Below are 25,741 nucleotides of genomic sequence, written 5' to 3'. Positions count from 1 at the left end.
GAGGTCTAATTTTGGCTGCGGGGGCTGATAAAGGAGGTCACAGAGACAGGAAGCAGGCAGGGACCCAGCTGTTGGCCAGAGACCAGGGGAAATATGCTGACCCGTGGACAGGAACGGCCGGCATGCAGCGTGCACGACAGCGGCTGTTTAGGCTATGTGCCGCAACTCCTGTGCAGATCTGCTATCTAGTGATTACTTGTTGACCCTAAAATAGTGTGTCTTTGCATGTGTGTGCAAAGAACCGCAATATTTAACAAAAAAAACAACCAATGCTGAGACAATTTGATTATTTATTCCATAAATTCAAATGGCATCTTCTCAACAATAAAAATCATGTTTTCTTCTGATTAAAACATTAGAGTTTTAAGAGGCGCCGTTTGAGGCAGAGGCTCTGCTGTAGTAACCGTGTGCGTTGCTGAAAGCACAAGTGTTATGTTGTAGTTACAAATACTTGGTGGTAGAAAAGGAAATGAGAATTTGTTACAACAGCTCAGTAAACGTGTCAAATGGGATGTCTGGTAACAACACCAGTAAATGGAGTAAAACAGTCAAAACATGGTGAAACAGCTAAAATACAAGCACAGAGCGGCCTTCCTGTAACTGTTGTCCGAAGCTTCATCTTAAACCTTCACAATCTCTTAAATTTACCCTACATTTACAGTTTCCATTGGCACCTATGTAAGTTAATACATAAAACCATGCAATCACCATGCCCTGTGAGTGTCCACGCATCAACGCACAAAGCTGGACAGATGTGATCCCTGCGATGCGAACGCCATCGTTTAAAACACAGACGGTGTGAAGATGCGCGCTATGCATAGGTTTGTGCAGACTAAATCCGCACAATGTAAATACTGACTACAGCTTTACTGTAGCATGTGGTGCTATAGGCAGCAGAGGTTAAAGTCATTCACTTTACTGGTCCGATTTGGTCCCATGGAGTTGCTGGGGGAAAAAAACCAACTTCCCATTAAAGTTAAAGTCAGTGCAATAAAAGAAACATGCCCAATATTCACCTAAACCACATACACATGGCAAGAGTTTGACAATTCAAATAGTGCTGTGTGTTAGTGACCATTAACAGCCTGTTTTGTTAATGCAGGTAAACAACCTTGAATAAATATTTCTTCGTTTTCAGTTCATTTTGTTCAGGGATTTCCCTGGAGCCACGACACCGATATGGACCTTCAAAAGTTACATGAAGAGCTTTGAGAAATCACCACGAACGTTGCTGCTTTAGTCTGCATTGTAGTTATTTTAGCCCCCTCGGTTGGCTGCATCATTGGGGCTCTTGAATGTGGACCAAAGGTCCTTCATCACACTGGCATATATTTTCAACAACCCCTGGAAACACCTGGAAGAAGCACAGGAGGTGCTCACACTCTTATGGATACAAGATGCCCTCGATGGCATCTGGCAGCAGCCAGCTGCTGTTCTGACCCCCTTCGTCAGCTTCAACCTTCCTGGAAGCGAATTCACGCTGTATTCACACCACTTCGTCTGACTCCAAGTTGTACTCTTCGTACAGGTCATCCAGGATGGCCAGCTGCTTCTCCATGGCAGGCAGGTACAGCCCCAGATCCCGGTGCATCCCTCTCGTGAAGCCGCTCTTCAGCTCATCGCCCTCTCTCAACACCAGGGCGGCGCTGAAGCTCTGATAGGATGGAGCTGCTCTCAGTGCCAGCTGGGAAAACACCATCACAGATGGGGAAAGATTATTCACAATATGGGAGGGGAAAGTATGATGTGAGATAGGGAAGCACCTACAGCAAACACTCCTCGCACGACCCACCCGTGGTACTGCCGCAGGGTCTTTCCATACGCGTTGTCTGGACGGAGAAACCGGCAGAACTGTTAGCGTTCATGCAGACATATGTAGACGTCCTCGTGTCATCATGCTTACTCAGCGCTCCCTGGATGTCCTGTTGTCCTGCGTTGACCTCCGACAGGAACTCCTTGAGGAACTTGAGGCCTCGTCGGAGCCACAGCAGAGCCTCTGTGGCCGAGTTGCGCACCAGGGCGACGTTGTTCTGGACTTCGTTCAGCACGATGGACTGGAGCGTGGGAAAGCTCCCAGGGTCCGACATCAGTTTCTGGTGAATTTTCTACACGGCGCAGAGACAGGGCGGAATGTTGCTACCACTCAAAAACATCTGGCATCAAAACACTCAACAAAATCCTGACGACAGGTCAGTTTTCATGTCGAGTGACGCCGATTCATCAACAAAGACCACACGTACCTTAATGTTTCCAACAAAATCCATTTTAACAGGTGCAAAAACTGTGGATCCCAGCTTGTCTGAGGAGAGAAAATCTTTGATCATTTCCTCTTTTTCTTTTAATCAGTCAGAGACATCAGTTGGCCCGAGCATTTCAAACATGTCTGCTGGAGATAAACGCTCCAAAGGATCAAATTACCAATATAATCTGATATAATACTGATAATAAACCCTTAAAAGAGAGTAATGATAAAGACAAGAAGAGTGTTACATGTCTAAATACCAGTCGATATAGCTTAATGGTTAACCTTTACTCCTATTCTCTGTTGTAAAACCCAGCAGACACATGATACAACATCAAAAAATTCATTCATTCGCAGGTGAGCAGCAGGGTGGGCGTGAAATGAAAGGATGACCCAGCATGCACACATGACGAGTGGGAAGAAGAGTGAGAAAGGGTTAAATAATCCCACATGGAGCAGGGTGGAGAGGAACAGTGAGGCAGATTATGAAGAGGAGCGTCTTGGAAGTGATGTCCTACCTAATACAGGCACTATTGCATAGCATGAGTCCAAAAACTCTTGTGTGGGGATGCCATTGTCGTCATCCAGTCTCAAATCACTAAATCTAAACAGATTCAAACAGGAGAGAAGTTAGAGGTGAGTGTGCCATGTCCGTCTTTATTTCATTAAAACCAAAACAGAGAAGGTACAAAGGTCAAAATCACACCAGAGAAATGATCCAGTCATGCAGTTCTACGCCTGACACTGAGGCAGGTACCTTGCTACCTTGTTTACAGCCTGACAATGAGCAGTTACAGGAAGACTGTCACCTTCAAAAGAACAACTTCAAAAAGTGCATCCAGCACACAAATGCCAGACAGGTATTTGCTCAGGTGTTTACATTATAAATAAATGTGATAGAAGTTATAGAAATCAGACTTGTTTGTAGGTCAGTAACACTGTTCAGGAACTTTAAGAAAAGACAAAATACGCTAAACTACAAAAAAGGACAAACCAACAACAAAAAAAAGCTTTACAAACCCAAATATCAGTCGAGGGCATCTCTGTGACATGTGATCAAGAGAGAACACACTAGTATAAAACACATGACATCTTCAAACACATCCCTTTAAAATCTCTGCACATTAACAGATGCTTTATCGTCACAGGCCAGTTTAACTATGCAGCGGATGTGCATTAGCTATAGCTTAGGTCTGGAAATCCTAATACTGTCGCGTGAAACAACACAGACACACTAAGTTCCTGTGGTAACGTGCTCTACAGGATGTGACCTTCCTGAGTAGCGTTTTCATACCTGTGACTCATTGTGCTGAAGAATGTTTCCACTTGCTCTGTGTCTTCTGGCTCTGCTGGATCAGTGCAAGTCTCCCATTGGTGCTGGTCTGGTGCAGCTTCCTGTTCCTGATGGTGCTGGACAGCATCGGTGCAGGTTTCCTCCTCCAGACTTTGGTCCACTTTGTGCTTCTGCTCTTGATTTGTCTGCTTGTCATCAGCCTCCCTTGTTGTGGCGTCGTAGTGTTTGGACTCGGGTGCGTCCTGAGGCGCGTGTGCGTTGGGACCGACCATATCCTCATCGGTCACGCTTTTGGTGTTGGTCACTTCAGTAGCTGAGGCAGAACAAAAAACCCAGAGCTCAAATTAGAAACAATGCCAGCACACCAAACTAAAAAGGCACATTTTCATTCAATATTCTACAGAATTATAGAAAACATTTTGGAGAAACCTGTACAGAGCTCTGAGTGGCTGCTTAGCTTCGCTACAAGTGTTCTAATCCTCCCTAACATTTAAATAAATTTGATTTAACAAATTAAATCATTTAAATCAAAATGAGACACTCAGTATTATACAAACATGAACTGGCAATCTTAAAGGGAGTGTCAGTTCTCTGAAGGTGTAGCTGAGACTGTAACTTACATTTATTATGTAAATTTTCATCTGGTTTATCAGGCTCTTCCGGTCCCTCTGGTCCAGAGTCAAGACTGTGGTTGTCATGTGCAACTGGTTCCACCGGGGCCTCTGACAAGTCTTTCCCTCTAAAAGACATTTCAGTGCACTTTGAGGGTGTTTTTGTTTTACATTTGTGCATTATTTATGAAATGCAACCTACTTGTCTCCAACATTTTGACTGAGATGATTGACACACTTAGCCTGAGGGAAAAGACAAAACAAGAGGTGATTACAGTGTGTATTCATCAATGAGGATACGTGATTTCCAACGCTAAATGTTGCTGATTTCAGGGGAAAAGGAAATGTTCGGAGAAACCTTTCGAGGTTTGATAGCTGCGACTGGCGGCGATCCCGGTGGACTCTGTGTAGCCATATCCAGACTGAATGTATGGTTTGCTATTTGCATGCATTCCTCCAGTGTCTTCAGGAAAGTAGCACATGTGGACTTCACCATGTTTCCATTGTCTATGGCAGTCTGAGGAGGACCCACAACTTATCAGCACGCCATATCACTGTCTCCTACTGTGGTGCCACCCACAATAGAAGCTTCTCTTATTTCACCCAGTCATTCAAACTTGATCCTCACCTCTGCTGTATCCACTAGCTCATCATTCTCCTTGATTTTGTTCACTTGTTGCAGAAGAAGGTCACAGTAGAGTCGAAGTTCTGACATCTTTGTTTTCAGTGCGTCCGTGTTTTCCTGGAGCTCTGCAATTGAGGTGACATCATGGTTGTTTAAAGCCTTTGATTCAATCCATATTATTAACGTGAATACGACGACATCCAAATACCCTTTTCTCTCTTTGTCCGGTTATCTGTGAGGCAAGCTTTGGCCGTTCCGAGCGCCACCAGCCATTTCTGCCTCTCTGCTGCATTGATTGCTCGGAGGTAAAAGTACTGTTCTCCTGGTATGGTCAGGTCAACCCGTGTAGCATCAGTGGAATGAACTAAGAAAACAGGTCAACAGAACCTTATCCAAAAGACAGTTGGCTTTTTGCATCATGTCACACAAAATCAAGGATTAAGCAATCTTAACTGACCTTGAATTTCACAGACTGAAACCTTAATGCTGCCTTTGCAACCTTTCCAGGCATCTTCTTGAGAATCGTAATAGGACAAAGTTCCTCCTTCAAGCACGAACCAACGAGGTTGCCAACCTGAGAAAAATGGAATAATATTTTATGATTAAACTTCTATCATGTTGATAATCGGGCATATGTACATGTCAAGAGATAACCAGCGTTTTCCACTGTCGCTTTCTGAAGTTGTAGACTTAACCCTTGAGATATGTTACCTAGACAAAGCAGTTATTAAACCAGATTAGCCAGCGCTATCTACCAAGATCACACAATTGTACTTTACAAATGTCAAAATGTCAATTCAATTATTCTGGAAACCTGCTTAAAGAAGATAATGGTAGTTAAAAGATGACAATAGCTAACGCTAGCTGTCCGCTTCTGGTTAACATAATCTCTACAACCCAAGTGACGTTGGCATGCTAGCTAGCTGCCCTAAAATGACTACTATAAAGCAAGTCAACAAGCGACTTCTGGATTAACTTACCACTTATATAATTGGTCCACTTGTACAACATTCCTTCCATTGTTGAAATTCGTGTTCTTCACGTTCATTACTTGTTTATCACAACAAGATGTGATGCACAGCTGACTGCGGCGATTCCATCGGGCTCCGAGTGTGAATAGTGGAGTAACGTTTTCCTCCAGTTCTATGATACGAGATACGTAGAGAAAAGCGCGTAAACTTTTCGTGAATAGTGGTCTAACGTCGGAAGGATTTGAGCGTCTGGAGGCGCCGATAGCGGTGAATGACATTAGGAATAACCAATCAGATAAAAGTAATCGGTAAATGGGCGTGGCCCTAATGATTGTCATCCAATCGATGAAGGAGGCGGGCACAGCCGACAGATTGCGTCCATAACAGAAGTTGCTTGCCACGTAGTTGGCATTCCTTTCAGTCTATTTTAAGTAGTTTTAGAATTTTTTTAGTCTTGCACACAAGATCAGAATGATCATTTTATCTATTTTTTCGATTTTATCGTCAGTTTTTGTATTTGTAACTGGGAGAAAATTGCCTGAGCCGGAGGTACAAATTGAAGTCCTGCATAAACCATTCGCTTGTTATCGTAAGTCAAAATATGGAGACATGCTTCTTGTACATTACGATGGATTTCTAGAGAGTAACGGCACGCTATTTCATTCCAGGTAAAGTTTACTTTTAACATTTGAAGTTACAGTTGTTTGCCATCTCCACTGTGTAACTGTGATGCATTATTTTCACCATTGGCAGCCGCAAAGATGGAGACAAAAATCCAGTATGGTTCACACTTGGGATCAAGGAGGTGGTGAAGGGTTGGGATAAAGGTCTGCAGAACATGTGCACAGGAGAGCGCAGGAAACTGATAGTTCCACCAGCTCTGGCGTATGGAAAAGAAGGAAAAGGTAAAACCCCAAACTCCATCCTCTAATATTTCACCATTCCTGCCTTCTCACACAGTAACATTTTGGTTTATTTACAGGTAAAATCCCTCCGAGCAGTACTCTCATTTTTGATATCGAACTCATGGACATAAAAAATGGCCCCAGGTCGCACGACTCTTTCAAGGAGATGGATGCCAATGATGACTGGAAGCTGTCCAAAGAAGAGGTTTCAATGATTTTATATTTCTAATGCTATCATTTTATTTGCACTACTTCTAGCGGTGTTTTTGCATTCACTGTGCATACTTAAATTTGTGTTATTATGCTGTCATAAATTATTCTTATTCTTCCCGCACGCAACAGGTGAAAGAGTACCTGAAGAAAGAATTTGAAAAACATGGATACTCACCCAACGACACAGATCATGAGCTGATGGTAGAAGACATCTTCAAGAATGAAGACGACGATAAAGACGGTTTTATTTCCACAAGGGAATTTGTCTACCAGCATGATGAGCTGTAAACAGATGTTTTCAAGACTCAATGTATAGTTTCTGTCGGTTTGATATCGACCGTTTTGCTGCATTGATTTAACAGTGTTGTCTTACAACAAATAATCTTTGTGAAGCTTAAAAACATTCACTCCATTTTGTGGAGATCATGTATTTATTTCAATAAGTCTTGTAAAGTCACATGAAATGTATTTAGGGTATATAAATTGATTTTTTTTTTTAACTTATGTGTTTTTCCTCAAATGAGTACTTCTGAAATATGAGAAAAAATAAAAATTTTCACTTTTCCTGCTCTTTTACACTGATCTAACCCTAACCCTGATATGATGCTGGAAGAGTATTTTTCTGTGCCTGCCTTTAACGACCACTAGAGGGCGCTCTGGGTTTTTGGATAGTAACCACTGGAAAACCCGAAGAAACCGTCTGCATTGCCCATTTTTACATCATTAGGTAGCTAAATTAGCATAGCATGTAAAGTAAACATACAGAGATTTAAATTTAGGCTAATGTTTTTAAAAATGACTTGTATGTTTATTTGTAAGTACATTGTAGCATCCGTGGTATTTTGGTACCTCAATGTTGTTTACCTCCATGTGAGTGTTTAAAGGTAAACCAGGTTTTGAAAGCTTTCTAATATTATAGAGAAGTTACTGTTGCATAGTAATGCAGCATCAAGAGTAGCAAAGCTAGCTCTGATTTATGTCTTCACAACGATCTTCACTGTGTTTCCTGTGAAACAAAGGTGAATTTTCAGTTCAATAAGGACCTTTTGTTGGAACACCTGTCACAAGATGAATCAGAAGATCCGCATCGATCTGCTTCAGGCCACAAGCAACGATCACGTTTTTGGCTGACCCCATTTTGCAGTTACTAATCATAAACCAGCATTGTGGGGAAAACAGGTCACACTGTTCGAAACACTGCTTTCCTACGCTTTAATAAATCGTCTCATAAATTACATTTGAAATGCAGTCTTCACAAAAATACACTTTGATAAAATGGATTCGTAGAAAGGATTCACTTCATTACATCAAACTGACCGTGAACGCAACATGCTGGTCAGGGCTGGACTGACCATTAGCTTCAATGGCATCATGACAGAAACGGTGATTACAGATGAAGTGAATGATTTTAAAAAGCACAGAAAGAGGAATAGTACAAAACTGGCACCCAACATGTGAGGAGAGGAGATTTGCTTTGGTGAATGAACCTCCTCATTATAACAGTGTTGCACAAAGATGGTAAAAACCACAAACGGTCTCTTGAGTTTGTTTTTTTTCTTCTGTCAAAGTTTTGGACATCAATTATCAACAGCATTTATAGCGATTATCGTGAGTGTGTGTGTGTGGGGGGGGTACGCGTAAAAGAGAAAAATAAACATCTTTACAAAATAAATCTTTTCACATGTTGAAAAAAAAAAGTGCTTCACCGGCGCCCGCTCGTCTCACCTCAACTTAGTAAACGCTTGTTACATGTTGACCATCGCATGATCACATTTTATTTACAACTCAACTTTAACCAGTGTTCCCACTACATCACAATATGCACACATGTGGGAAAGTCAACTTGGCCGCTGTGGGAAGGCTTGCGTTACGCCGCTCCGGGCCTCCGAAGATTGACACAGTGCTGTTGTCATGGCTACACCAGGTAGTGACAGTCTTTAAACTTGAGTAAGGAGGACTCAGCACATCCTAAAATAAAATCAACACCGCTTTGTATATTTAAAAAAAAAAAACCACGGCTGACAATGACGACCCAAAACGTACAGTAATATTAAACCAACTTCTAACATGCATGAAAGAAGCCTTTCAAGTTCATATTACAAATGTTTCATTCGCATCAGGGTGGCTTGAATTTCCTCTTTAACAGAATAAATTAGTGTCCTCTGTTTTCCGGACCATGCTCGCCTTGGTCATCAGAACAAGACGTCTTCGTGCTCGATCATGAGCTGCACCACCAGCTTCTGCAGTCTCATGTCATTCAGGGTCGTCAGTGCGTTCATCTCCGGCGGCTGCATCAGCGTGGGACCGAAGACGATGCCCAGGTTCTCAGCGTTCATTAAATTGTACTTTTCAAACAGCGTCACCCTGAAAAAGACACAAACTGCTGTGTAAAACCGCCCCACCACCCACAAAAGCACCAGTTATTCCAGTGTGTTTTGCTGACCTCTTCAGGTGAGCCATCAAGTAACGCAGGGTCTCGTAGTGGGCGGGGGGCAGCTGGAGTAAACTCTCGTGGATGGCCTCCAGTCTGGTATCGGCATTTGGAATCCCTGCATCACACCAGTGGTGATACGGTCAGAAACAGAGCAGTAATGGTGGGGGAATAACCCGGTTAGAGAGGCTCTTACTCGCAGCTTGGATGAATTTAGAGTACAATTCGAACGTAATGACGGGAATGGGGAGGTCTCTCAGGTACAGTTTCAAAGCACCGGCGATGATGTTGATGTCCGCATAGGCACTGGCACTGATGTCGGCCTTGTCGCCATCTGATGTGGAGAAATAAGAACTAAATGATGTCTATGCAAATGTATATGCGTGTTCAGGCACGTATGGCAGCGTAAGCTTACATAAAACAACAAACCTCGGTCAAAGGCCAGCCTCACGTCCTCGATGTGCTCTGAGAAGCCAGACACTCGGTAGAGGCCTTCAGATTTCATCCCTGAGAGAGAAGAATTGGAGGTTTGTCCCGGCTTTAGGGAGCATTTGTGGGGGTTTAATTCTGTAAAAATGCTAGTGTTGTCTACCTCTCAGCTCTATTTCCTGAATGCACATGTCCACCACCATGGGACGCGTAGAGTTGTGAGCTTTGACAAGAGTGGTGAGGTCACAGCTGAACACTTTTTTAATCCTGCGCAGGTCCGGCTGGCAGTCACTGGGAACCAGTTTGGAGCACTGTTTGTGTACATTCAGCCCACAGTCTAAAAGACCGCGATGCAGATAAAGAGAGAGATTAGTCTGATAACACGACCATCAGAGCAGGCTCAAGGCAGACGTTTGTAAAGGTTTCCCTGAGTCTTTGATAAGGATGTCTGGATGAACTGTGAGGAAGGTAGATAACGCTCGTCCAAGCTGGGACTCTTGTTATACTTATAGCCACAATGAGCATGTTGAACAGCACATGCATCTGAGCTCCACTACTTGGAATGAAGGAGCAGCATTTGCGCTTCTGGGACTTCAGATGACGCGTGCAGAGGAAGAAGACAATATTGGAGGGAAAAACAGACTAGACATGAAGCGGAGATAGGCGAGAATAAAAAAGGTTGCTCCTGTTCCCAAAAGCACATGAGGTGTCTGATGATACCAGCGTTTGCTTCTGGCTTATCAGCATGGTAAATGTCTCAACAACAAACACTCTGTTTGGGGTGAAGGAAACCGAGTCCCCTGATGCGCAGACACAATCAGGACTGTCTGGGTATTTTACTGAACTCTATGGTCACAAGATTTCCTCACTGCAGCCAGAACTTTTATAGGTTTAGCTATGATGTTTCATTTTCTCACTTCCAGCTCTTTGCCCTTGGTTGTTTGTTTTTTTTGTTTTTTTAAAAAAACATGCAGTGTTTAGATGAGTAAATGCAACTAATCATGAACAAACCAATGAATTACTCTTTAATTTTGGCAAAGGTTTGTTTGTTTTTCGGCGACATCTGCAGCAACATTTCTACGTTTTGTGTTTTACAGAGCCTCTGTTCAGAAATGCTCAAAGTAGCAAAAAAAAAAAAAAGGGTAGAAAATATGCCAAAATTAAAAATCAAATCAAGAAATTTAGAGCAGTTATACAACTGAAACATCATCATGTGACATGTCAGCTACCGTTGTTTAATCCTGGTATGTGATGTGAAATCCATGGTAACATGAAGTCGGAGTGAACAGTTACCTGAACAGCGAACACCTTGTGCGATGAGGCCCCACATGAAGTTGGCGCAGTACTCACACCAGTGTGGCCCTCGAAAGGTGTGTACCTGGGGTCACAGCAGACATGCTCATACACGCACAGTACCACGCGCCAAATATTACCAGTCATTACGATGCTAGCGCTAAACTAGACAGATGTTAGTTTGGGATCCAGTGCTGAAGAGGACGAGACCCCAAATGACAGCGTGTGTGCGCGCAAGGCAGATTAAAGGATTTACTAAGGATTTACTAAAATGTGTCTGGCATCTGCCGGTGGGCAATCGGATACAGGCACGCCAGGCTGGAGTCAAAATAACAGATGTACGCCTGCTGCAAGGCGATCGGAGCCACACCTGCAGGCACACACACACACACACACACACACCTTGTGGAGTTTCTATAGGTAGCAGCAGACTAGTGACTGATGGTGGCATATGGCAGGTGGTGAAGCAATGGTTTCTATTCTTTCAAAAAGGCAAAAGGCTAAAAGCTGCGGGGCTTATTATAAGCAGCCTGTTAACTGAAACCTAAGATACAATTGCAAGAATGTTGAGAAGCCCGGAGGCAAAGAGTCCCCAAACTCTCCTTTGTATATTTTAAGAACCATAAATCTGCTGCCATATGGGTTGAGGTAGAAGCTCCAGGCCATTAGATGAGCTTTCAAAAAAAAAAAAAAATCAAGCAGCCTAAAACAAAAATGGCTCAAAGAGCTTTCAAATCGAAGCTAATCGATGTGCTCTGTAGCTAATGGGTTAGGGTACGTTGTAATTAGTTTCTTCCCCCCAGTGCATATGCGTGTCAGCTGCACATATTCCCATCAACACGAGACCCAGTACAGTCAGTGAACTGGTGCAGAAAACATCTGTAAATTCTTCCTTCTAATAGCACATTTTCAAATGTACAACATGCAGGAAGCCCTTTCCTCACCTTGAAGTTGTGCATCTTCTCATAGGAGCACTGCTTTTCCGGAGCATCTTTCAAGACGGTGCGACGCACAAGAGGTGAGGCAATCTGTGGACAGGAGGCCAACAGTTTAATAGGCTTCCACAAAATCGTCCCCTTGCTTCCCAGTTTGACTCCCAGAGCCAAAGCCAGCAGCTCCTGACGCTTCCTCTCATGTCTTCTAGCCTTGTGGGTGATCAGCTCGCCTCCCAGACCTCCTCTGTTTTCTTCAGCCTCCACAGCGGCCCGGTCGGGTTCCCACAGACGCTCCATCTCCTCTGAAGAAAGTTACAGAGGGGAGACAGAACAGCCCAGCGCGGAAGCAGCTGAAGCACTCTGACCAGGTCTGACTCAGGAGCAAAACTGGTGACAACTAGAATGAGGTTGTCTCTGCATCTGGTCTAAATGTGGTGGCAGTGAAGAGCCAGAGGAGCGAGGGGACCAGGAGTGGTAGTGGGCGGCCTGAGGGCAGGAGTGTGCCTTACACAATGGCCCTCATTCACACGCCCAGAAAGGGGGAGAGAGAGAGACAGAGACAAACAGAGAGAGAGAGAGAGAGAGAGAGAGAAACTGGGACCCAGAGGTTGAGTGCTATGAGAGCCAGGGCGGTCGGGGGCTGTCAGGACCGTTTCACACAGCTCAGCAGCTCTCTAAAGGAGGATCAATAGTTCAGACGGCCTCTTTATATTACAACACACACTCCCATTAGCACGATGCCTTCCGGACACACTCCACTTCACTTCACCAAAGATAATACCGCCGTTCACATTCAGCGGTGCATCTCTTAAATGGGTCACTCCGCACAACTCCGGCCAACGCTCTGGCTGAGCCATGGCTGCATCCTTGAAATTCAGACGGATCTTGAACCCCCCCCCTGCCTCAGCTATGCCAGCCAGTTTGTGGAATTCCCCAAACAGTCATCCAGACTCGACCTTCCAGACGCTCTGACTGCAAGCTGCTGCCACCAATCAAAATCATTTGTCTAACAGTACCAGCAGAGCCAGACCATCAACTGGGATTGGGGGGATTAGCACCATAATCCTAACACTGGAATTAATCCCATAGTGCCCAAATCTAAACAAAATCCCACAAGAGGCTCATTTGTACAGTCTGAAACCATTTACAGTATGACCAGTGGGGGGTTGTTGCTGTGTTCATGCCGAATTTGTCTCTATTAGCTCTGCCTGTAAATAACCAGTAAACAGTCCTGCGTGTCTGCTTTGTTAATTACACCAAAGTACACAGCGGAGCAAGGGAGGGAACAAATATCTGCAAGAATTTATATCAGACTGCCATCTCAGATGACAGCCGAAACCATGAGGCAAAAAACAAACATCCAAGTGATTCAATAAACTGGACGGGAAGGTCAGGATGTCAGTAAACACTGGATTAGTGATGATAAAGTGTCACAATGGCGAAGCAGAAAGCTAAAGACCTTAAGGGCAACTGCAAAGCCGAGATAAAATGAAAGCGCTGGCCGCTCGGAGGCAAAGTAAAACACCACTGCGAGCCTTCTGAGCAGCGGCTTTTCTCTCCCGTCTGGAAAATCTTGACGTTTCCCGGAGTGACAGGGCAGGTGAAGATATTTGCCATTGTGGCTGACATTCCTCGAAAAGATGCACACCTGCGTAGTCTGAGGCGACAGACGAGGAAGAGACGACTTATATATAGATATTTCTGCCTGGTGAGGCTGTTGGGGTGGGAGGACGAGAGGCTGCGCTCTTTTGTGTGAGGGCAGATGGCTCCTTGTCTTTTTAAAGAAGAGCAGTGGAAGAATGGACACAAAAGGTGGTCACACAGAGAGCGCTGCCTTCCTTTCAGGAAACTTGGCCCTTTTATTCCTGCGAGTCTTTGTGGGAGCACAGCTGAGCGGACTCTGTTGGACGCGAGGACACGGACCAAACGGCACAGTGGGGGCTGACTCTGTACGACAGCAGGACAGATCTACACACACTCTCGACAAAACAACCCCGCACGCTCGGCTCCACAGCTTCAATAACTGCCATTATTCCAAACTGGAGGGGAAAGAAAACCCCCGTCAGTAGAAACAGTGTGTTTGTGTCTAAAGCACAATGTAACTTCTTCTAAAAGTGGAGAAATATATGATACTTTGGGAGCTGAAGGCGACAATTTCACAACTAAGGGGGCCAAAGTGGCCAGTTTCACATTTTTATAGGAGGAAACTTGGTGGAAATCTCTTCAGAATTATCATAACAAATAGCAGGACCATTTCCCTGCAACCCTTTCCAGACTATGCAAACAAACCAGCCCGTCAAGAGCCAGTGAGTAAACCAGCACGGCGAGAATCACCAAGGATGCAGCCGGGGCCGGGGGTGGGTGGGGGTGTTGTTCTGACCGCCAAGCAAATTCCTGTATGTGTAAAGAGATCAAGTCAAACAATCCTCCTCTCACCTTCTGGGGCAATGTTTTAATTACGCAGGAATTTGCAGTTTGGGCAACTTGGTGGCGGGCGGTGTACAAATGTCGACTGTACAGTAAAGGAACTGTGGCTGCGATGCCTCAGGGCCTGGTGGTGGTGGTGGTGTTTTGCTGCTAAACACGGAGATCAAAAAACAGCGGCGGGCATGTTGTGCTATCAGACTGCCTAATATTCACACGGACAGAAAATATTTTCTTCTTCCTTTTCGATCTCTTCCAAAGTGAGTGGCAGGTGGCTCACAAACAGCGGCCGAGGAGACGCCGCAGCTGTCACTTCCTCAGATGATGGCATCACTCCGAGAAAAAAAGGCGGCAAGATAAGTGACAGCCTGACATTTAGAGCTAGCGGCGTGTTCTACATCTCCGTGCTGAACCGAAGGAAAACGGAGGCTGTGGTTAACAAGATTTAAACAGCAAAAGCAAGCAAGGCCGCTGTGTTTAAAAGGGGTCTCCAGCAGGAGGGGGGAGGGGAGGACACAGCATCTTGTTTGGACCACAGGAGGAATCACCTGGGCGGCACAGCTCTGCTCAAACTGGCATTGCAGCTGGATTGCAGCTGGCAGTCAAACTGGGAATGGATACAGCCTCAGAGAATGGCAGAAGCCAGTGAGATAAGAAGGGATGCATGCAGAGGTGTTATATCTAGACCCTAGACACCAGTTGGGTAAACTGGGGTTGTAATTTAAACAAACACATATTTATAAGATATGAACAAAGTCCGCCTTGTAACGCATTAATAAAACAAGAGTGAATGTCAATCCTCTTCCCTTTGTCTGTAAGGTCAAGAAAACCTTTGGTGGTGAGGAGATAAGCACCATTTGCACTAAGGAGGAGGAAACAAGGTGAGGTCGCCACCTAGTGGAGGAGGAAGAGTGAGACTGCACAGAAGGAGCGGATAGATTCCACCTTGACACACTAAATCATCCATAGGCTTGAATAAGACAAGGAGTGCCAGCAAACATGACAAGCAATTTGTCTCAGCCGACATCAGCGGGTCTGAGTCCCCTCAGTCATCATTACCGTTCAGAGGACGCAACAAAGCGTCGCAGCGGCGAAGGCAGCCCAGTGCTGCAGGGCAGCGGGGATAATGCATGGCTCATTCCCGGGATGAAATGAACTCTCAGCAGTGCCCGAGATGCGTTCAGCAGCGTGAAGGCAGATCAGAACGACGGTAAAACGTCTGTCAGTTGGCCCCGGGTGCCCGTACCTGACAATTTATCTGCGCTGAGATGAAACAGCTGAGGTGTGTCTCAAAATGTTTTACCTCAGCAACACGTACTCAAAGAATAATACTCGGTGTCAAACAGTGTGCTCAGATCACTAAAATTATACTATAATTAATACAATCACAGGTATTAATATAATCTAACAGGTTGACACAGTAATAGCGTCTACTTTGTCCCAACACACACCTGAAGCCTTTCATTAAATTCCTTCTCAGCCTTTGCTGCATGTATCATTCAAGTCTGGGCAGATAAGGATTTAGGCTGGAACTCAACAGGTTACACAAGACTGTAATTGTCCATCATTTGTTCTCTGACTCATCAGTTCACCTCCATGTTGAATACACAGTTTAGCACGTTTCTGGTTCTTGTTTCACTTTTTCTGCATCTGAACTACTTACAGGCAAGAAAATGCTGTAAAATCTAAATACACGTTAGGAGAAAAGGGGTTTAGTTGGTAAACGATGTAACGTTTTGTCCAAACCATCTCTAAAACCATTTATTATTATTTATCTTGCTTATTCTGCTTTTTTTTTTAGAGTTGATTCACAATTCACAATTTAAATTCTGAAATAAACTCACTCTTTCATCCCTCTGGAATGTGACCCTGCGTGGTTCTGTGCGTCCGCGGTTCAGCCTGTGCACCGTCTTGTCCTTCAGCAGCGAGGTGTAACCCAGATGCTCGTAGATAGGATTGGTGGTCATCTTGGCGATGTACTCCGCCGCCTTGGTCTCAATGTAGAGGGTGATGAGCGCGTCCGTGACGAGGTCGTGGACCGACTCGAACCTCTTCTCCCCGACAAAGTGCTTCCCATCGTAGAACAACCTGTAGTTGAGGGTCTGGTGACCAAACCTGCAGCGATGGAAGGACGAGGACACCGCAGGACACACAAAGGTCAAACCAGCGGGTGAGACGCGCATGTTTCTGTACTGCCTGCTGATGGTGTCAGCACCTTAAGGCCAAGGTGTGTGTCCCTGGCTGCCTTTGGCTTTCCCTGATGAGGTAAGCGCCTTCTGCAGTGGCCAGCAGCTCGTCGGCATATTCCCGAGAGATCCTGCCGTGAAATCTGGAGAGGAAACGCCAGGTGGTTATAATGTAAAGAAAAGTTAGAATCCACTCATCCAAAGAAGCAACTTAAAGTAAAGTAATTCTGGCTTCTCCAAAGTGGCTACAGAACGCACGTCACTGTACTCGGTTGTCGTCATGTTTGGTTGTAGCTATGGCAACCTGTATATGCCACCACCTCCGGTCACGGGTCGAGTCACTGTGGTCAGTACGGATGGTGTCACAGCTTCCAAAGGTTTTTTTAAACATTTATTTTGAAATAAAGCTGACATCAGACAGACAGGTGCTGACGTCTTTTGTAGTTATTCCCGTAGCGATGGCAGGACTGGACACAGCCTCCAGGAGTGGCGGAGGTCAGTTTTAAGAAAAGGGCAAAGGGCAGCTGATTTACAGCCGTTGTGACAGAGGCTGCGACCTGATAGAAACACACCAGATGGGGACAGGAGGACACGCAGGCAGGCAGCAGAGGATGAAGACACTTGTAGCAACGGAAAATGTAAATCACTGGGCTATGTCTCACAAAATGCACATTGGCAGCTAAAAATAGAGCTGTGTAGCATAGTGAAACGACACTCACTCTCTGCCGTAGTATTTGGGCCTGCTCTCCATCTGTAGAGGACATTAAACATGACATTAGAGAAAAATGGGAAAAACGATAGGAAAGTTCAGGAAAATTATTGCGCGGCTATTCACCACAGAATGGATGATCTCCATGTGGACTCACAATTATTCAGAGCTAAGAAACAACACACACAGACACACACACAATAATCTCAAAACCAAATCACAGAGTGTGATGATAAATTAGAGGTGGTGTGAGGAAACAGCTGGAGAGCGACGGCCAGCCGCACAATAATACATATTTACTCCGCTGCTGTGTCATGACAGATGGCTGTGTTTATTTTGCAAATCTTTAAAATAACAGAGCTGGGAAAAAAGGCATAAACAATTTTTAAAAGAAAATCAAGATTATAAGATACACTTATACAACATGTGTGCTTTGACTGAAACTCTGGGCTCATTAATACAAACAAAACTAACCGTGTACATACCAAAGTTTAAAGTATCATTTGCCAAAATCCATTCCCAAAGATAAAGAGATACATAAATAATGAACTTGGATTATTAGCCAAATCTGTCGTGCAGAAGGGAAAAGGGGCAGACCTGAGTCCTTCCACCGGTTACTAATGGGTCTGGCTTCCAGCTGCCAGCTTCAATCAGCACAGAGTGAAGTTTTCCCAAAGGAGGGAACCATTTTGCAAAATGTGGTGCAGCTGTAGTCTGGATTTTTTTTTTTTTTAAAAAGGCCAACCGGTGTTTGAACTGGTAAAGCTGGTAAAGTTTCACCTTGGAATTTTATCTTTTGCCAGTGAATTGTCTATTTCCTTTCAGTAATTAGCAGAAAATCAGAGAAATTAGTCATTTAATGGATGAATCTTGACCAACACCCATAATACCCACCAGTTGGTCAAGTAAAACACCCAAGAGCTTCTAAACTGACAGGGATTTACAGGCTTGGTAAGAGCGACACCGTCACACAACAGTGGCCCCATTGTCCACAGATTTACAGATGTACCCACCTCCTGAGGACACGTCATCCTCTTGGGTCTTGGTGCTTCCTGCTGTAGCTGGTACACTGTTGGAGAAACACACAGATGGAAATTTAAAAAAAGCCCTCTGCTCCTCACCGATAGGTAAACAGCGCCAACTCCAGTGGCCCCGGAGGAGACACAGTGACTCCCCATTGGGCCTTAGTCCAGCCTACAGGCCCCAGGCTGCACACAGGGCCAGGGGCCTATAAATGTAGAGATAAGCGGTCGCGGTTTATGTGACAGCAGCTTTATATCTGCAAACCATCTGGGTGACGAAGGACCCTGCTGTGCAAGTGCCTGATGTGCGCTTAAGTGTGCGCAGTGCAAAATGTCTGTTTGACACTTACTGAAACTGGCCAAGATGGAATTGAGAGATTTGCAGTGAAAACCGCAAACACTTCAGCCGCCTCATGGAATGAGTGTAATTACTGATTAAAAGAGAAAGAGGCGAAAACTCTGCCTGGGCTGTCAGCACAGATAAATTATTACACAGGGAAAAAGAGCACGGCTTCCTTTTTCCATATTCAGTTGTCTTTAATCCGAGCCTTCAGAAACCAGGCTGGCTATAAAAATCCTTCCCAAATTACCGTCTTCACTATCTCATGCTGTAATGCACCTGTTCCTACGTGTTTGGCAGCATCCAGGCCTTCGGAGTGGTCGGACCAAAGACTAAAATAGCAAACAAAGCACTGTGTGAGGTCCAGCAACATCTTCCCATGAGTTTCTTCTCCCAGAAGGACGCAGGACTACTGACTGTGAACCTTCGTGTTTTGCCAGGCCAAGTTAAGCTCAGCCAGAAAAATCTGGCGCTCATCCATCAAGTGAGTTCTTTTAAAAACACACACACACACACCAAAAACCCCAAAAACCGTGGGCAGAGATTTTCCTCCTACACGCCACAAACGCTGTATAATGAAGTGGGTGTTGGGTGAAGCCCTCTTTTTTTTGGCAGAGCGTATCTGCAGGTAGAAAATCGTATTTTCCCCCGCATTGGTAACCTATTTTCCTGAGATCAGGAATGCATTTCTGCACGTGTAAAGGGTTTGAGTGGGCGAGCTGTGCGTGAGTGTGCGCCTTTTCAAACCCACCATGAGTTTCTACCTACAGGACGCACCTCAAACCCAGTTTTTCCCTCGTTCGTGGCAATTTCTGTTATTTATGCGGAACAAAATAACTGTGAGGAAGTAAAGTGAAGGCCAAAATCAGGTTAAAGCCTTTGCTGTACAGAACACATGAGGGAAATGATTACTTACAATAGGATTTCCATATGGGCGGCTGGTAATCCTCAGGGTCTGCAAAACACAAAAACAAAGCTGGTTTCTGTTAGGAGCTCACAGCAGTGTGACTCTTTCCTCATTAAACCTCCATTTCTCCTCCATTCCCGGCGGACCGAGCCCTTCACCGCAGTTCAGTGTGTCACTGTTGTTTATCTTTTCCTAATCATTCGTCGCCACTGCCTCTTCAGAAGCACAGGCGAACACACTCCAAATCAGCGCCCAATCAACGCTGAAGCGTCGTGACGGCGCACATCTCATCTTTATTAGCCGCCGGCGTGGTCTTAGAAGACACGGCACGTCTCTACTGTGAGGGGAGCGTAAACACAGCTGTCAAAATCAGACCTTGTGGGATGGAGTCCCTCTGGGAAATATGGTTTGCTGATTTATAATTACGAGAACACATCCCGGAGTGTGCGATGGAGTGTGCTAATCTACTCGCGAAAGTAATGGCTTGTTGTAAAATGTGTCAATCAATGAGTCAAACATGTGGTAAAATATGTCACTGACCCCCTGAGCCACTGATGCCGTAAAATCCCAGGCTTCTCTTTGAATGGTGCAGCATATTTATGTGGAATATAATGACTCCAGTCTCACAGCTCAGCAATTTTCCACTGAATGATTAGCTTTGGTAATGAAAAACGACACATTTTACATCTATCTGTCATGGCTGTCCACACTGCAGGGGTTGCATGTTAGGATAAGTGCTTCAGTGATCTTTCATTCAGCTCCTATGAGCTAATACGTCACAGCCCTTTTGAAGCAACCTGGTAAATCACTTTATCCCAGTCTGTCTTAGTCTCTCCAGCCTCGAACATGAGCTCAGATAACACTGAAAGACTCAATCGACAGTTGAAGTCATGAATCGCGCTGGTCCAGAAGCTACATGTTAGCATTCCTATGAGCTGATGAGCAGTCCTGGTGCCAGAGGGCAGACAAAAAGGTGGAGCAACACACCTGAGGTGGTGCGTGAGCCCGGTGAGCACTTGTTGAATATGGGCAGAGAATCATTTTTTCAGGAGGGGCTTGACCCAATATCACAACCGTGCGTGATTACTCTTCATTAAATAACAATCTATGAGAAGTGACTGTGATTAAATGCAGCTCAAATAATGAAAATAAAGAAAAAGCAGCAGGGTAAATGTTGTTGCTGGCAGGTCTTCCTTCAAACACAAATAAATATAGGCTCCAGACCTCTGCGTGCTGGTGTGTGGCCAAGCTACCTTAGTAAAAGCATTGTCCTGACGTTGGGGCTTTTGTCGCTGTGTGCTGCACTGGCAACAGTGGCAAAGATTTATTTCACTGCGGCTGGTTTTTAAAAGTGTGATTTCAGCCGGTTTGCTGCCAAGCATCCCCCCACCTTTTCAATAGGCTCTATTTTAATAAGGAATGCCATCTGAGTCTGGAATTCTGCAGCCACTACACAGCTCCGGGGAGGGAGCTTTCGGGGGCGGATGCATACACTGGCGCGCACACGCGTCAACACACGTGCACACGGTTGAAGGAACATCAAAAAGACTGCGTGAGGAGCTCCGAGTGTGCGCAGCGACTGGTGATGAGGGTGAATGTATAATTCTCCTGCAGCCAGAGACTTCTTCCATCGCAGGAACCTTATTAATTTTGTTGCCTTCCATTACTCACCACTCAGAGGCATTCGATAAAATGATGGCCGGAGGGTGTTTGCTCGGGCGACAGAGAGAATATGTGATGAATGAAGAGCGAGCTGGTCTATGATTTATCCCCCCGCGAGGCAAAATAAATAAAGGAGGGAATTAACGGCATCACATAAAATAATGTGCCATGCACCGAGTGAAAACACAGCAGAACACAGTCTGGGGATTCATGACCTGTGTGTGTGTGTTCAGTGTGTGTGTGTGTGAGAGAGAGTGTAAATGTGGGTCAATATCAATCACATTCCTAAAAAAAATTTCATACGTGCATAATTATGCAAATCTTCAGTTACACTTTGCGGGATGTCTCTGCATCTCCCCTGGAATCTGGAACAAGAAGCAACATGTGATACATTTAAATGCAGAAAGAGCTGCAGACACAAAGAAACAGTAGCTGCAGAGTCCACGTGAAGCGGATCATCGTCCCCCACAATGTCTGACGCCGGCTGCAGTATTTCTGCGAGGACGGACGCCTGCAGGCCCTTCACGAGCAGACTGCCAGACAAACGCAAGTGCTAGCGCTGGAGTACAGTAAACATACCCACGTAGCGGGCCTGTGCTGAGCGTTTGCACTCCACAACCTGAAATGTTTGCACGGGCTCTCCGGACACATGCCGTTTTTCCATCACAGCCAAAGTCGTCTTTTCGTCTTTCTGCGTTTGGCAGAGCGATTACGCTTCCCCCAGGTAGTGTTTTTGGATCAAAACAATCTAGTTTCTGTTGGAATTTAGAGTCAGAAACATCTGTTGTTGTCTTCACGTTGGACAACTAATTAATACTAGGCGTCATCTCAGTGTGCGGCTGCATACACAGAACACAATCTGTGCTGCCAAAATGCTCGATGCACGCAACAGATCCATCAGATCAGCCACTGAAGCCGCCTGATACGAACCAGATATCCTAAAGTTGTGGTGGGTGTTTAGTCTGCACATCAGAGAGCCCGAGTAGCCCCCCCCCACCAACAACCCTGTGCAACTGAGCTGACATCAGACCTCTAATTCAAACCAAACCATTAAAAGAAATGCACACACATCAGCGCCCCATCAGAAAGTTTGGTCCTATCAAGGCTGTCTTCAGGTCTTTTACAGAAGCGAGCGGTTTGGAGCGTCGGCAGTAGGAAAGGAAAAGCCCCCTTCAACAGGAAGAAACCTCGAGCGGGACCAGACTCCAAAAATAAAAATGTTTTTGCCAAGTCCTTCCAAAAATACCGGGTCAGTAAGAGCTTCTCCCGTCACTGTAATCAATCAGTGAATCTGGCTTTAGAGCAGTTATCACTTTTCCAGCCGCAAAAATCTAAACCCGGTGAGATCTTATAAGAACCAGATGACTAGACAGTGCATTAGCATCATTTCTGCTAATTTCAGCTTTATGTTCCACAATCTTGCCCAAACCTGGGCAACTAGTGCATGATTGATTTGGAAACGTAGCCTAAAAAACGGGACAACTACATCACTACCAGCAGGAAAAATGCCTTTTCATGGCCCTTGAAACTCATTTTGCCCCCCACATTCACATTCTGTAGTAAACTCCTGGCATTCACCCTAACAGTGGGATACTTTAAAGTTGTCCTAATATCATAATAAATGCATGAAGAGTATTTACAAGCAGCAAAAACACACTCATATGGTCATGGGGGGAAGTGCTGCAGGGAGGCCATCTGTGCATCACACTGGTCCAACGCAAGCGTTCCCAACGCCACCAGAGTGTTGATCAGATAATATGTCGCAGGTATGACTGCGATGGTTCCTCTCTCAGGTGTACAGGGCCGTCCCTCTCAGTCCCACTCCGTGATTCATTACTATTCAGTGGATCATTGACTTTGTGATATTTCCCGTCTGCCCCCACTTGTGTCAATAACAAAGGAATGACAGTGGTGCCGTAAACCAAACAGGGAAATCTGTGACCTACATGAATGATGCAGATAAAAACGCAACAAAACCAAAGAAGGAAAAAAAGGGCAAATATTTTCATTTGATCTGGCGAGCTGCCAGAGACCTTGATGGGATGGTGTTGGGATGGCGGGCGGTCCTGGCCGGTTTGGTTGTTCAAGGCCTAGCCGGAACTGAAGGCACACTTTCATCTTCTGTCCCTCTAGTTAGTTTCAAAGCTTCCTTTCCTGGAGCCGTCTCGCAAATGGTGCGCTGCTCGTGGAGTGCGTGCGCGGACGCCAACCCGTGCCAAGAATGTGTAGGAATCTCCCTCAGCCAGGCGAAGGGCTAGAAAATATCTCTCGATTGGACGCTGGCAGCATTTGTAGAGCGATCGGGCTGGAAGCCTTTCAGCAGTTTTTGTTTTGACTGACCTCAAAATCTGAAGTGGTATTTCTCACCTTTGCGCTACAGAAGAGTATAAAAGCTGATTTTAGTGTTTTTAAACACCCTCCCTCTTGTTTGGAGAACAGGACTCCCAATATGGAGCAAAGCAAAATTGCGTTGGAGATTCATTTTGGAGTCACATGCCTCATAGACAAGATTATTCAAATGTTGTGTCTGCCTGCCAGAGAGCTGTGCACGAAAATAATAACACCCTTGTGACGAGCACTCCATCCCTGGCAGCGGCGCAGCTTGTAACCTCTGATGATTATATTGAGGGCCCAACAGTAATGACAGCCCTCCGAAACCACAGAAAGAAAAGACTTTCTTCTTAAAGAAGCAGCGGTCCAACAGCGAAGCCGCCGCTCTCTGAAACACACGCACACGAGATAATGCCGTGTGGATCGTGCGGGCGCCGCGGGCCGCGTCGGCTCGGAAACGACCGGCTACACCACCTCTCCCTGGGCAGTGGGATGACTTTGGGAGCTGTGCTTCTGCAGAGAGGAGGTGAAATAAAGCAAATACTGTCCTGCTCCTGCAAGAGAATACGCCCCTGTAGTTGCTGGGGTGATAGCAAAGAGCAGTGTGATGGTGTAAATTGTAGTTTACACCTTGGAGAGCACACTTTATCACATAATGGGATATACAAACACTGGAGCTGCTGCTTAATGCTGAGTACTTGAACAGCTGAAGGTCCAGTTTTTGCTCTCCTTCAGTCAAAGCCTGAAATATAATACAAGCACCTAATATGTGCTGCTCATACAGCTATTATAGACATATTTGATGGCTGTTTTGAACTATTATGTCACTGGACCGGAGCGTATTAACAATGTCAGAAAATATCCCCTGCATTTTTGGGGGCAGAAATAGCAGAGTGCACTAGCCAAAGATAATCTTTAAAACCAGCCAAGTGGAAAACCAGAAGGGGAATCATGGAGATGATTGGCAATCTAATGATAACATCCAAACCCAAAGTCTGCCTGACTGCATCTCCAAACCTTCTAATCCCTCAGCGCGCAAAAGAGGTGAGCCCATTCCCTGCGTTCCCACCACCGTGATGCCTTCACTGACCAATAATCATAAATAATAACAGCTAATGGAAGCCACTTAAATAATAGGCTCTCCCAAAGTTTAAACAGGAGAGTTGCACTGTAATGAAAATGTTGACAAAACATAATAAACATTTTATTTTATTGTTATTATTTAAATCATATAGATGCATTTAGAAGTTATTGTTATTAATGTTTGGAGCCAGTTTGCGTCTGGCTCGTGTGAACTCTTACCTGAGGACAGGGATGAACCTGAGAGGCTTGAGTTGCTGGATGCTGCCATCCCAGCCTCGCTTCACGCTTCGGTTACTCCCGTGTGACCAACGTGCGCTCACAGCCGATCCTCCGCGGCGCTGCATCCATTTCCTGCCCTCCCTAGTGCGCTTTACCGTCCTCGCCTATGGAACTATTTCATGCCTCGTCTGAAGCACCGAGCAGACGCCTGTCTGAGTCGGCGGGTCGCTCCTCTTTGGATGGCCGCTCAGCAGCTCAGGCTGCCGCATGCGGTGACGGAGCTGCCTCCGCCTCAGGTTAAAAATAATCAAACAAAATAGAGGAATGCATAACGGGGGTCTGTTTCTACGATCCACGCCGGGAAGAGGGAGTCGGGGTCTATATTTGTGTCATGCAGAGATCATCCATGGATTCCATGTGGCATGTGCCGCTGCGAGGACTGGGATAAACACAGTTACACCGCAGCGGAGACGCGCCTTCTTAAAGCGAAAGTTTGGAGCAGAGGAATCAAAGAATCTCCTAACAGAGGTTTTAATTTGGGAGAGAAGTCGCGCTGTCATTCACCCAGAGGCTCATATGGATTAACTCCCTTTTTTTCCTTCCCCTGAATTCTGCACTGCATATTTTTACCGTCGGACACGTTATGTCTTGTTCCGTTTAAGGAGAACGAAGAGAATTAAGCGGCGTTTTGCGCCATCTAGTAGCGACCTCTTTACATGCAAGCCACTGCGAAAATTGAGTTTTTAAATGAAAATGTGATGTATTTTTAAATGAAATGGAAGCATACTAATGCTACCACTTATTATTGTAATGATAAAACAATATTAATAATGCATGGTAAGGTAATAAAGACAAAAAGAACCAAAAAAACGCGTTTTTCTTTTTCTTGTGCGCTTTAAAAACAACTAA

At 45.2% G+C, this 25,741-nt stretch overlaps 3 protein-coding genes across 3 annotated transcripts; 1 reads left to right on the top strand and 2 right to left on the bottom strand.

Annotated features, from left to right (window-relative positions):
* Window positions 1–270: 270 nt before the first annotated feature.
* Window positions 271–5,907, bottom strand: plekha8 (pleckstrin homology domain containing, family A (phosphoinositide binding specific) member 8). Its single transcript, XM_057045349.1, has 13 exons — window positions 5,753–5,907; window positions 5,230–5,346; window positions 4,981–5,136; window positions 4,776–4,897; window positions 4,506–4,664; window positions 4,350–4,390; window positions 4,157–4,275; window positions 3,537–3,849; window positions 2,761–2,846; window positions 2,241–2,299; window positions 1,904–2,105; window positions 1,768–1,829; window positions 271–1,684 (listed from the first exon to the last, which is right to left on the bottom strand). The coding sequence occupies exons 1-13, from the start codon at window positions 5,790–5,792 to the stop codon at window positions 1,487–1,489; spliced, it is 1,674 nt and encodes a 557-aa protein (XP_056901329.1). The 5' UTR covers window positions 5,793–5,907; the 3' UTR covers window positions 271–1,486.
* Window positions 5,908–6,096: 189 nt separating this feature from the next.
* On the top strand, window positions 6,097–7,425 carry fkbp14 (FKBP prolyl isomerase 14). Its single transcript, XM_057045360.1, has 4 exons — window positions 6,097–6,411; window positions 6,497–6,648; window positions 6,726–6,853; window positions 6,991–7,425. The coding sequence occupies exons 1-4, from the start codon at window positions 6,215–6,217 to the stop codon at window positions 7,147–7,149; spliced, it is 636 nt and encodes a 211-aa protein (XP_056901340.1). The 5' UTR covers window positions 6,097–6,214; the 3' UTR covers window positions 7,150–7,425.
* Window positions 7,426–8,059: 634 nt separating this feature from the next.
* Window positions 8,060–25,702, bottom strand: chn2 (chimerin 2). Its single transcript, XM_057045353.1, has 13 exons — window positions 24,833–25,702; window positions 19,547–19,585; window positions 18,282–18,337; window positions 17,279–17,310; window positions 16,589–16,702; window positions 16,218–16,488; window positions 11,959–12,042; window positions 11,015–11,099; window positions 9,885–10,058; window positions 9,722–9,799; window positions 9,489–9,626; window positions 9,305–9,410; window positions 8,060–9,225 (listed from the first exon to the last, which is right to left on the bottom strand). Exons 1-13 carry the CDS (start codon window positions 24,879–24,881, stop codon window positions 9,054–9,056), a joined length of 1,398 nt encoding a protein of 465 aa, XP_056901333.1. The 5' UTR covers window positions 24,882–25,702; the 3' UTR covers window positions 8,060–9,053.
* Window positions 25,703–25,741: the final 39 nt, after the last annotated feature.

This window comes from Takifugu flavidus, chromosome 10, assembly GCF_003711565.1.
Source record: "Takifugu flavidus isolate HTHZ2018 chromosome 10, ASM371156v2, whole genome shotgun sequence".
Lineage (NCBI taxonomy): Eukaryota > Metazoa > Chordata > Actinopteri > Tetraodontiformes > Tetraodontidae > Takifugu > Takifugu flavidus.
The sequence above is the reverse complement of the archived record's forward strand: the minus strand, read 5'-3'. Positions and strand labels throughout refer to the sequence as shown.

What these genes read in the sequence shown, in the direction of transcription:
- chn2 (XM_057045353.1), bottom strand. Translation starts at nt 24,881, where the DNA reads ATGGCAGCATCCAGCAACTCAAGCCTCTCAGGTTCATCCCTGTCCTCA. An exon ending in AGAAGATGCACAACTTCAAG is followed by an intron (nt 11,100 to 11,958) that starts GTGAGGAAAGGG and finishes CTGTGACCCCAG; the next exon opens with GTACACACCTTTCGAGGGCC. An exon ending in TAAATTCATCCAAGCTGCGA is followed by an intron (nt 9,411 to 9,488) that starts GTAAGAGCCTCT and finishes GGTGTGATGCAG; the next exon opens with GGATTCCAAATGCCGATACC.
- plekha8 (XM_057045349.1), bottom strand. Translation starts at nt 5,792, where the DNA reads ATGGAAGGAATGTTGTACAAGTGGACCAATTATATAAGTG. An exon ending in TTCAGTCTGTGAAATTCAAG is followed by an intron (nt 5,137 to 5,229) that starts GTCAGTTAAGAT and finishes CTGTTTTCTTAG; the next exon opens with TTCATTCCACTGATGCTACA. An exon ending in ATTTTGTTGGAAACATTAAG is followed by an intron (nt 2,106 to 2,240) that starts GTACGTGTGGTC and finishes TGCGCCGTGTAG; the next exon opens with AAAATTCACCAGAAACTGAT.
- fkbp14 (XM_057045360.1), top strand. Translation starts at nt 6,215, where the DNA reads ATGATCATTTTATCTATTTTTTCGATTTTATCGTCAGTTTTTGTATTT. An exon ending in GTATGGAAAAGAAGGAAAAG is followed by an intron (nt 6,649 to 6,725) that starts GTAAAACCCCAA and finishes GTTTATTTACAG; the next exon opens with GTAAAATCCCTCCGAGCAGT. An exon ending in GGAAGCTGTCCAAAGAAGAG is followed by an intron (nt 6,854 to 6,990) that starts GTTTCAATGATT and finishes CGCACGCAACAG; the next exon opens with GTGAAAGAGTACCTGAAGAA.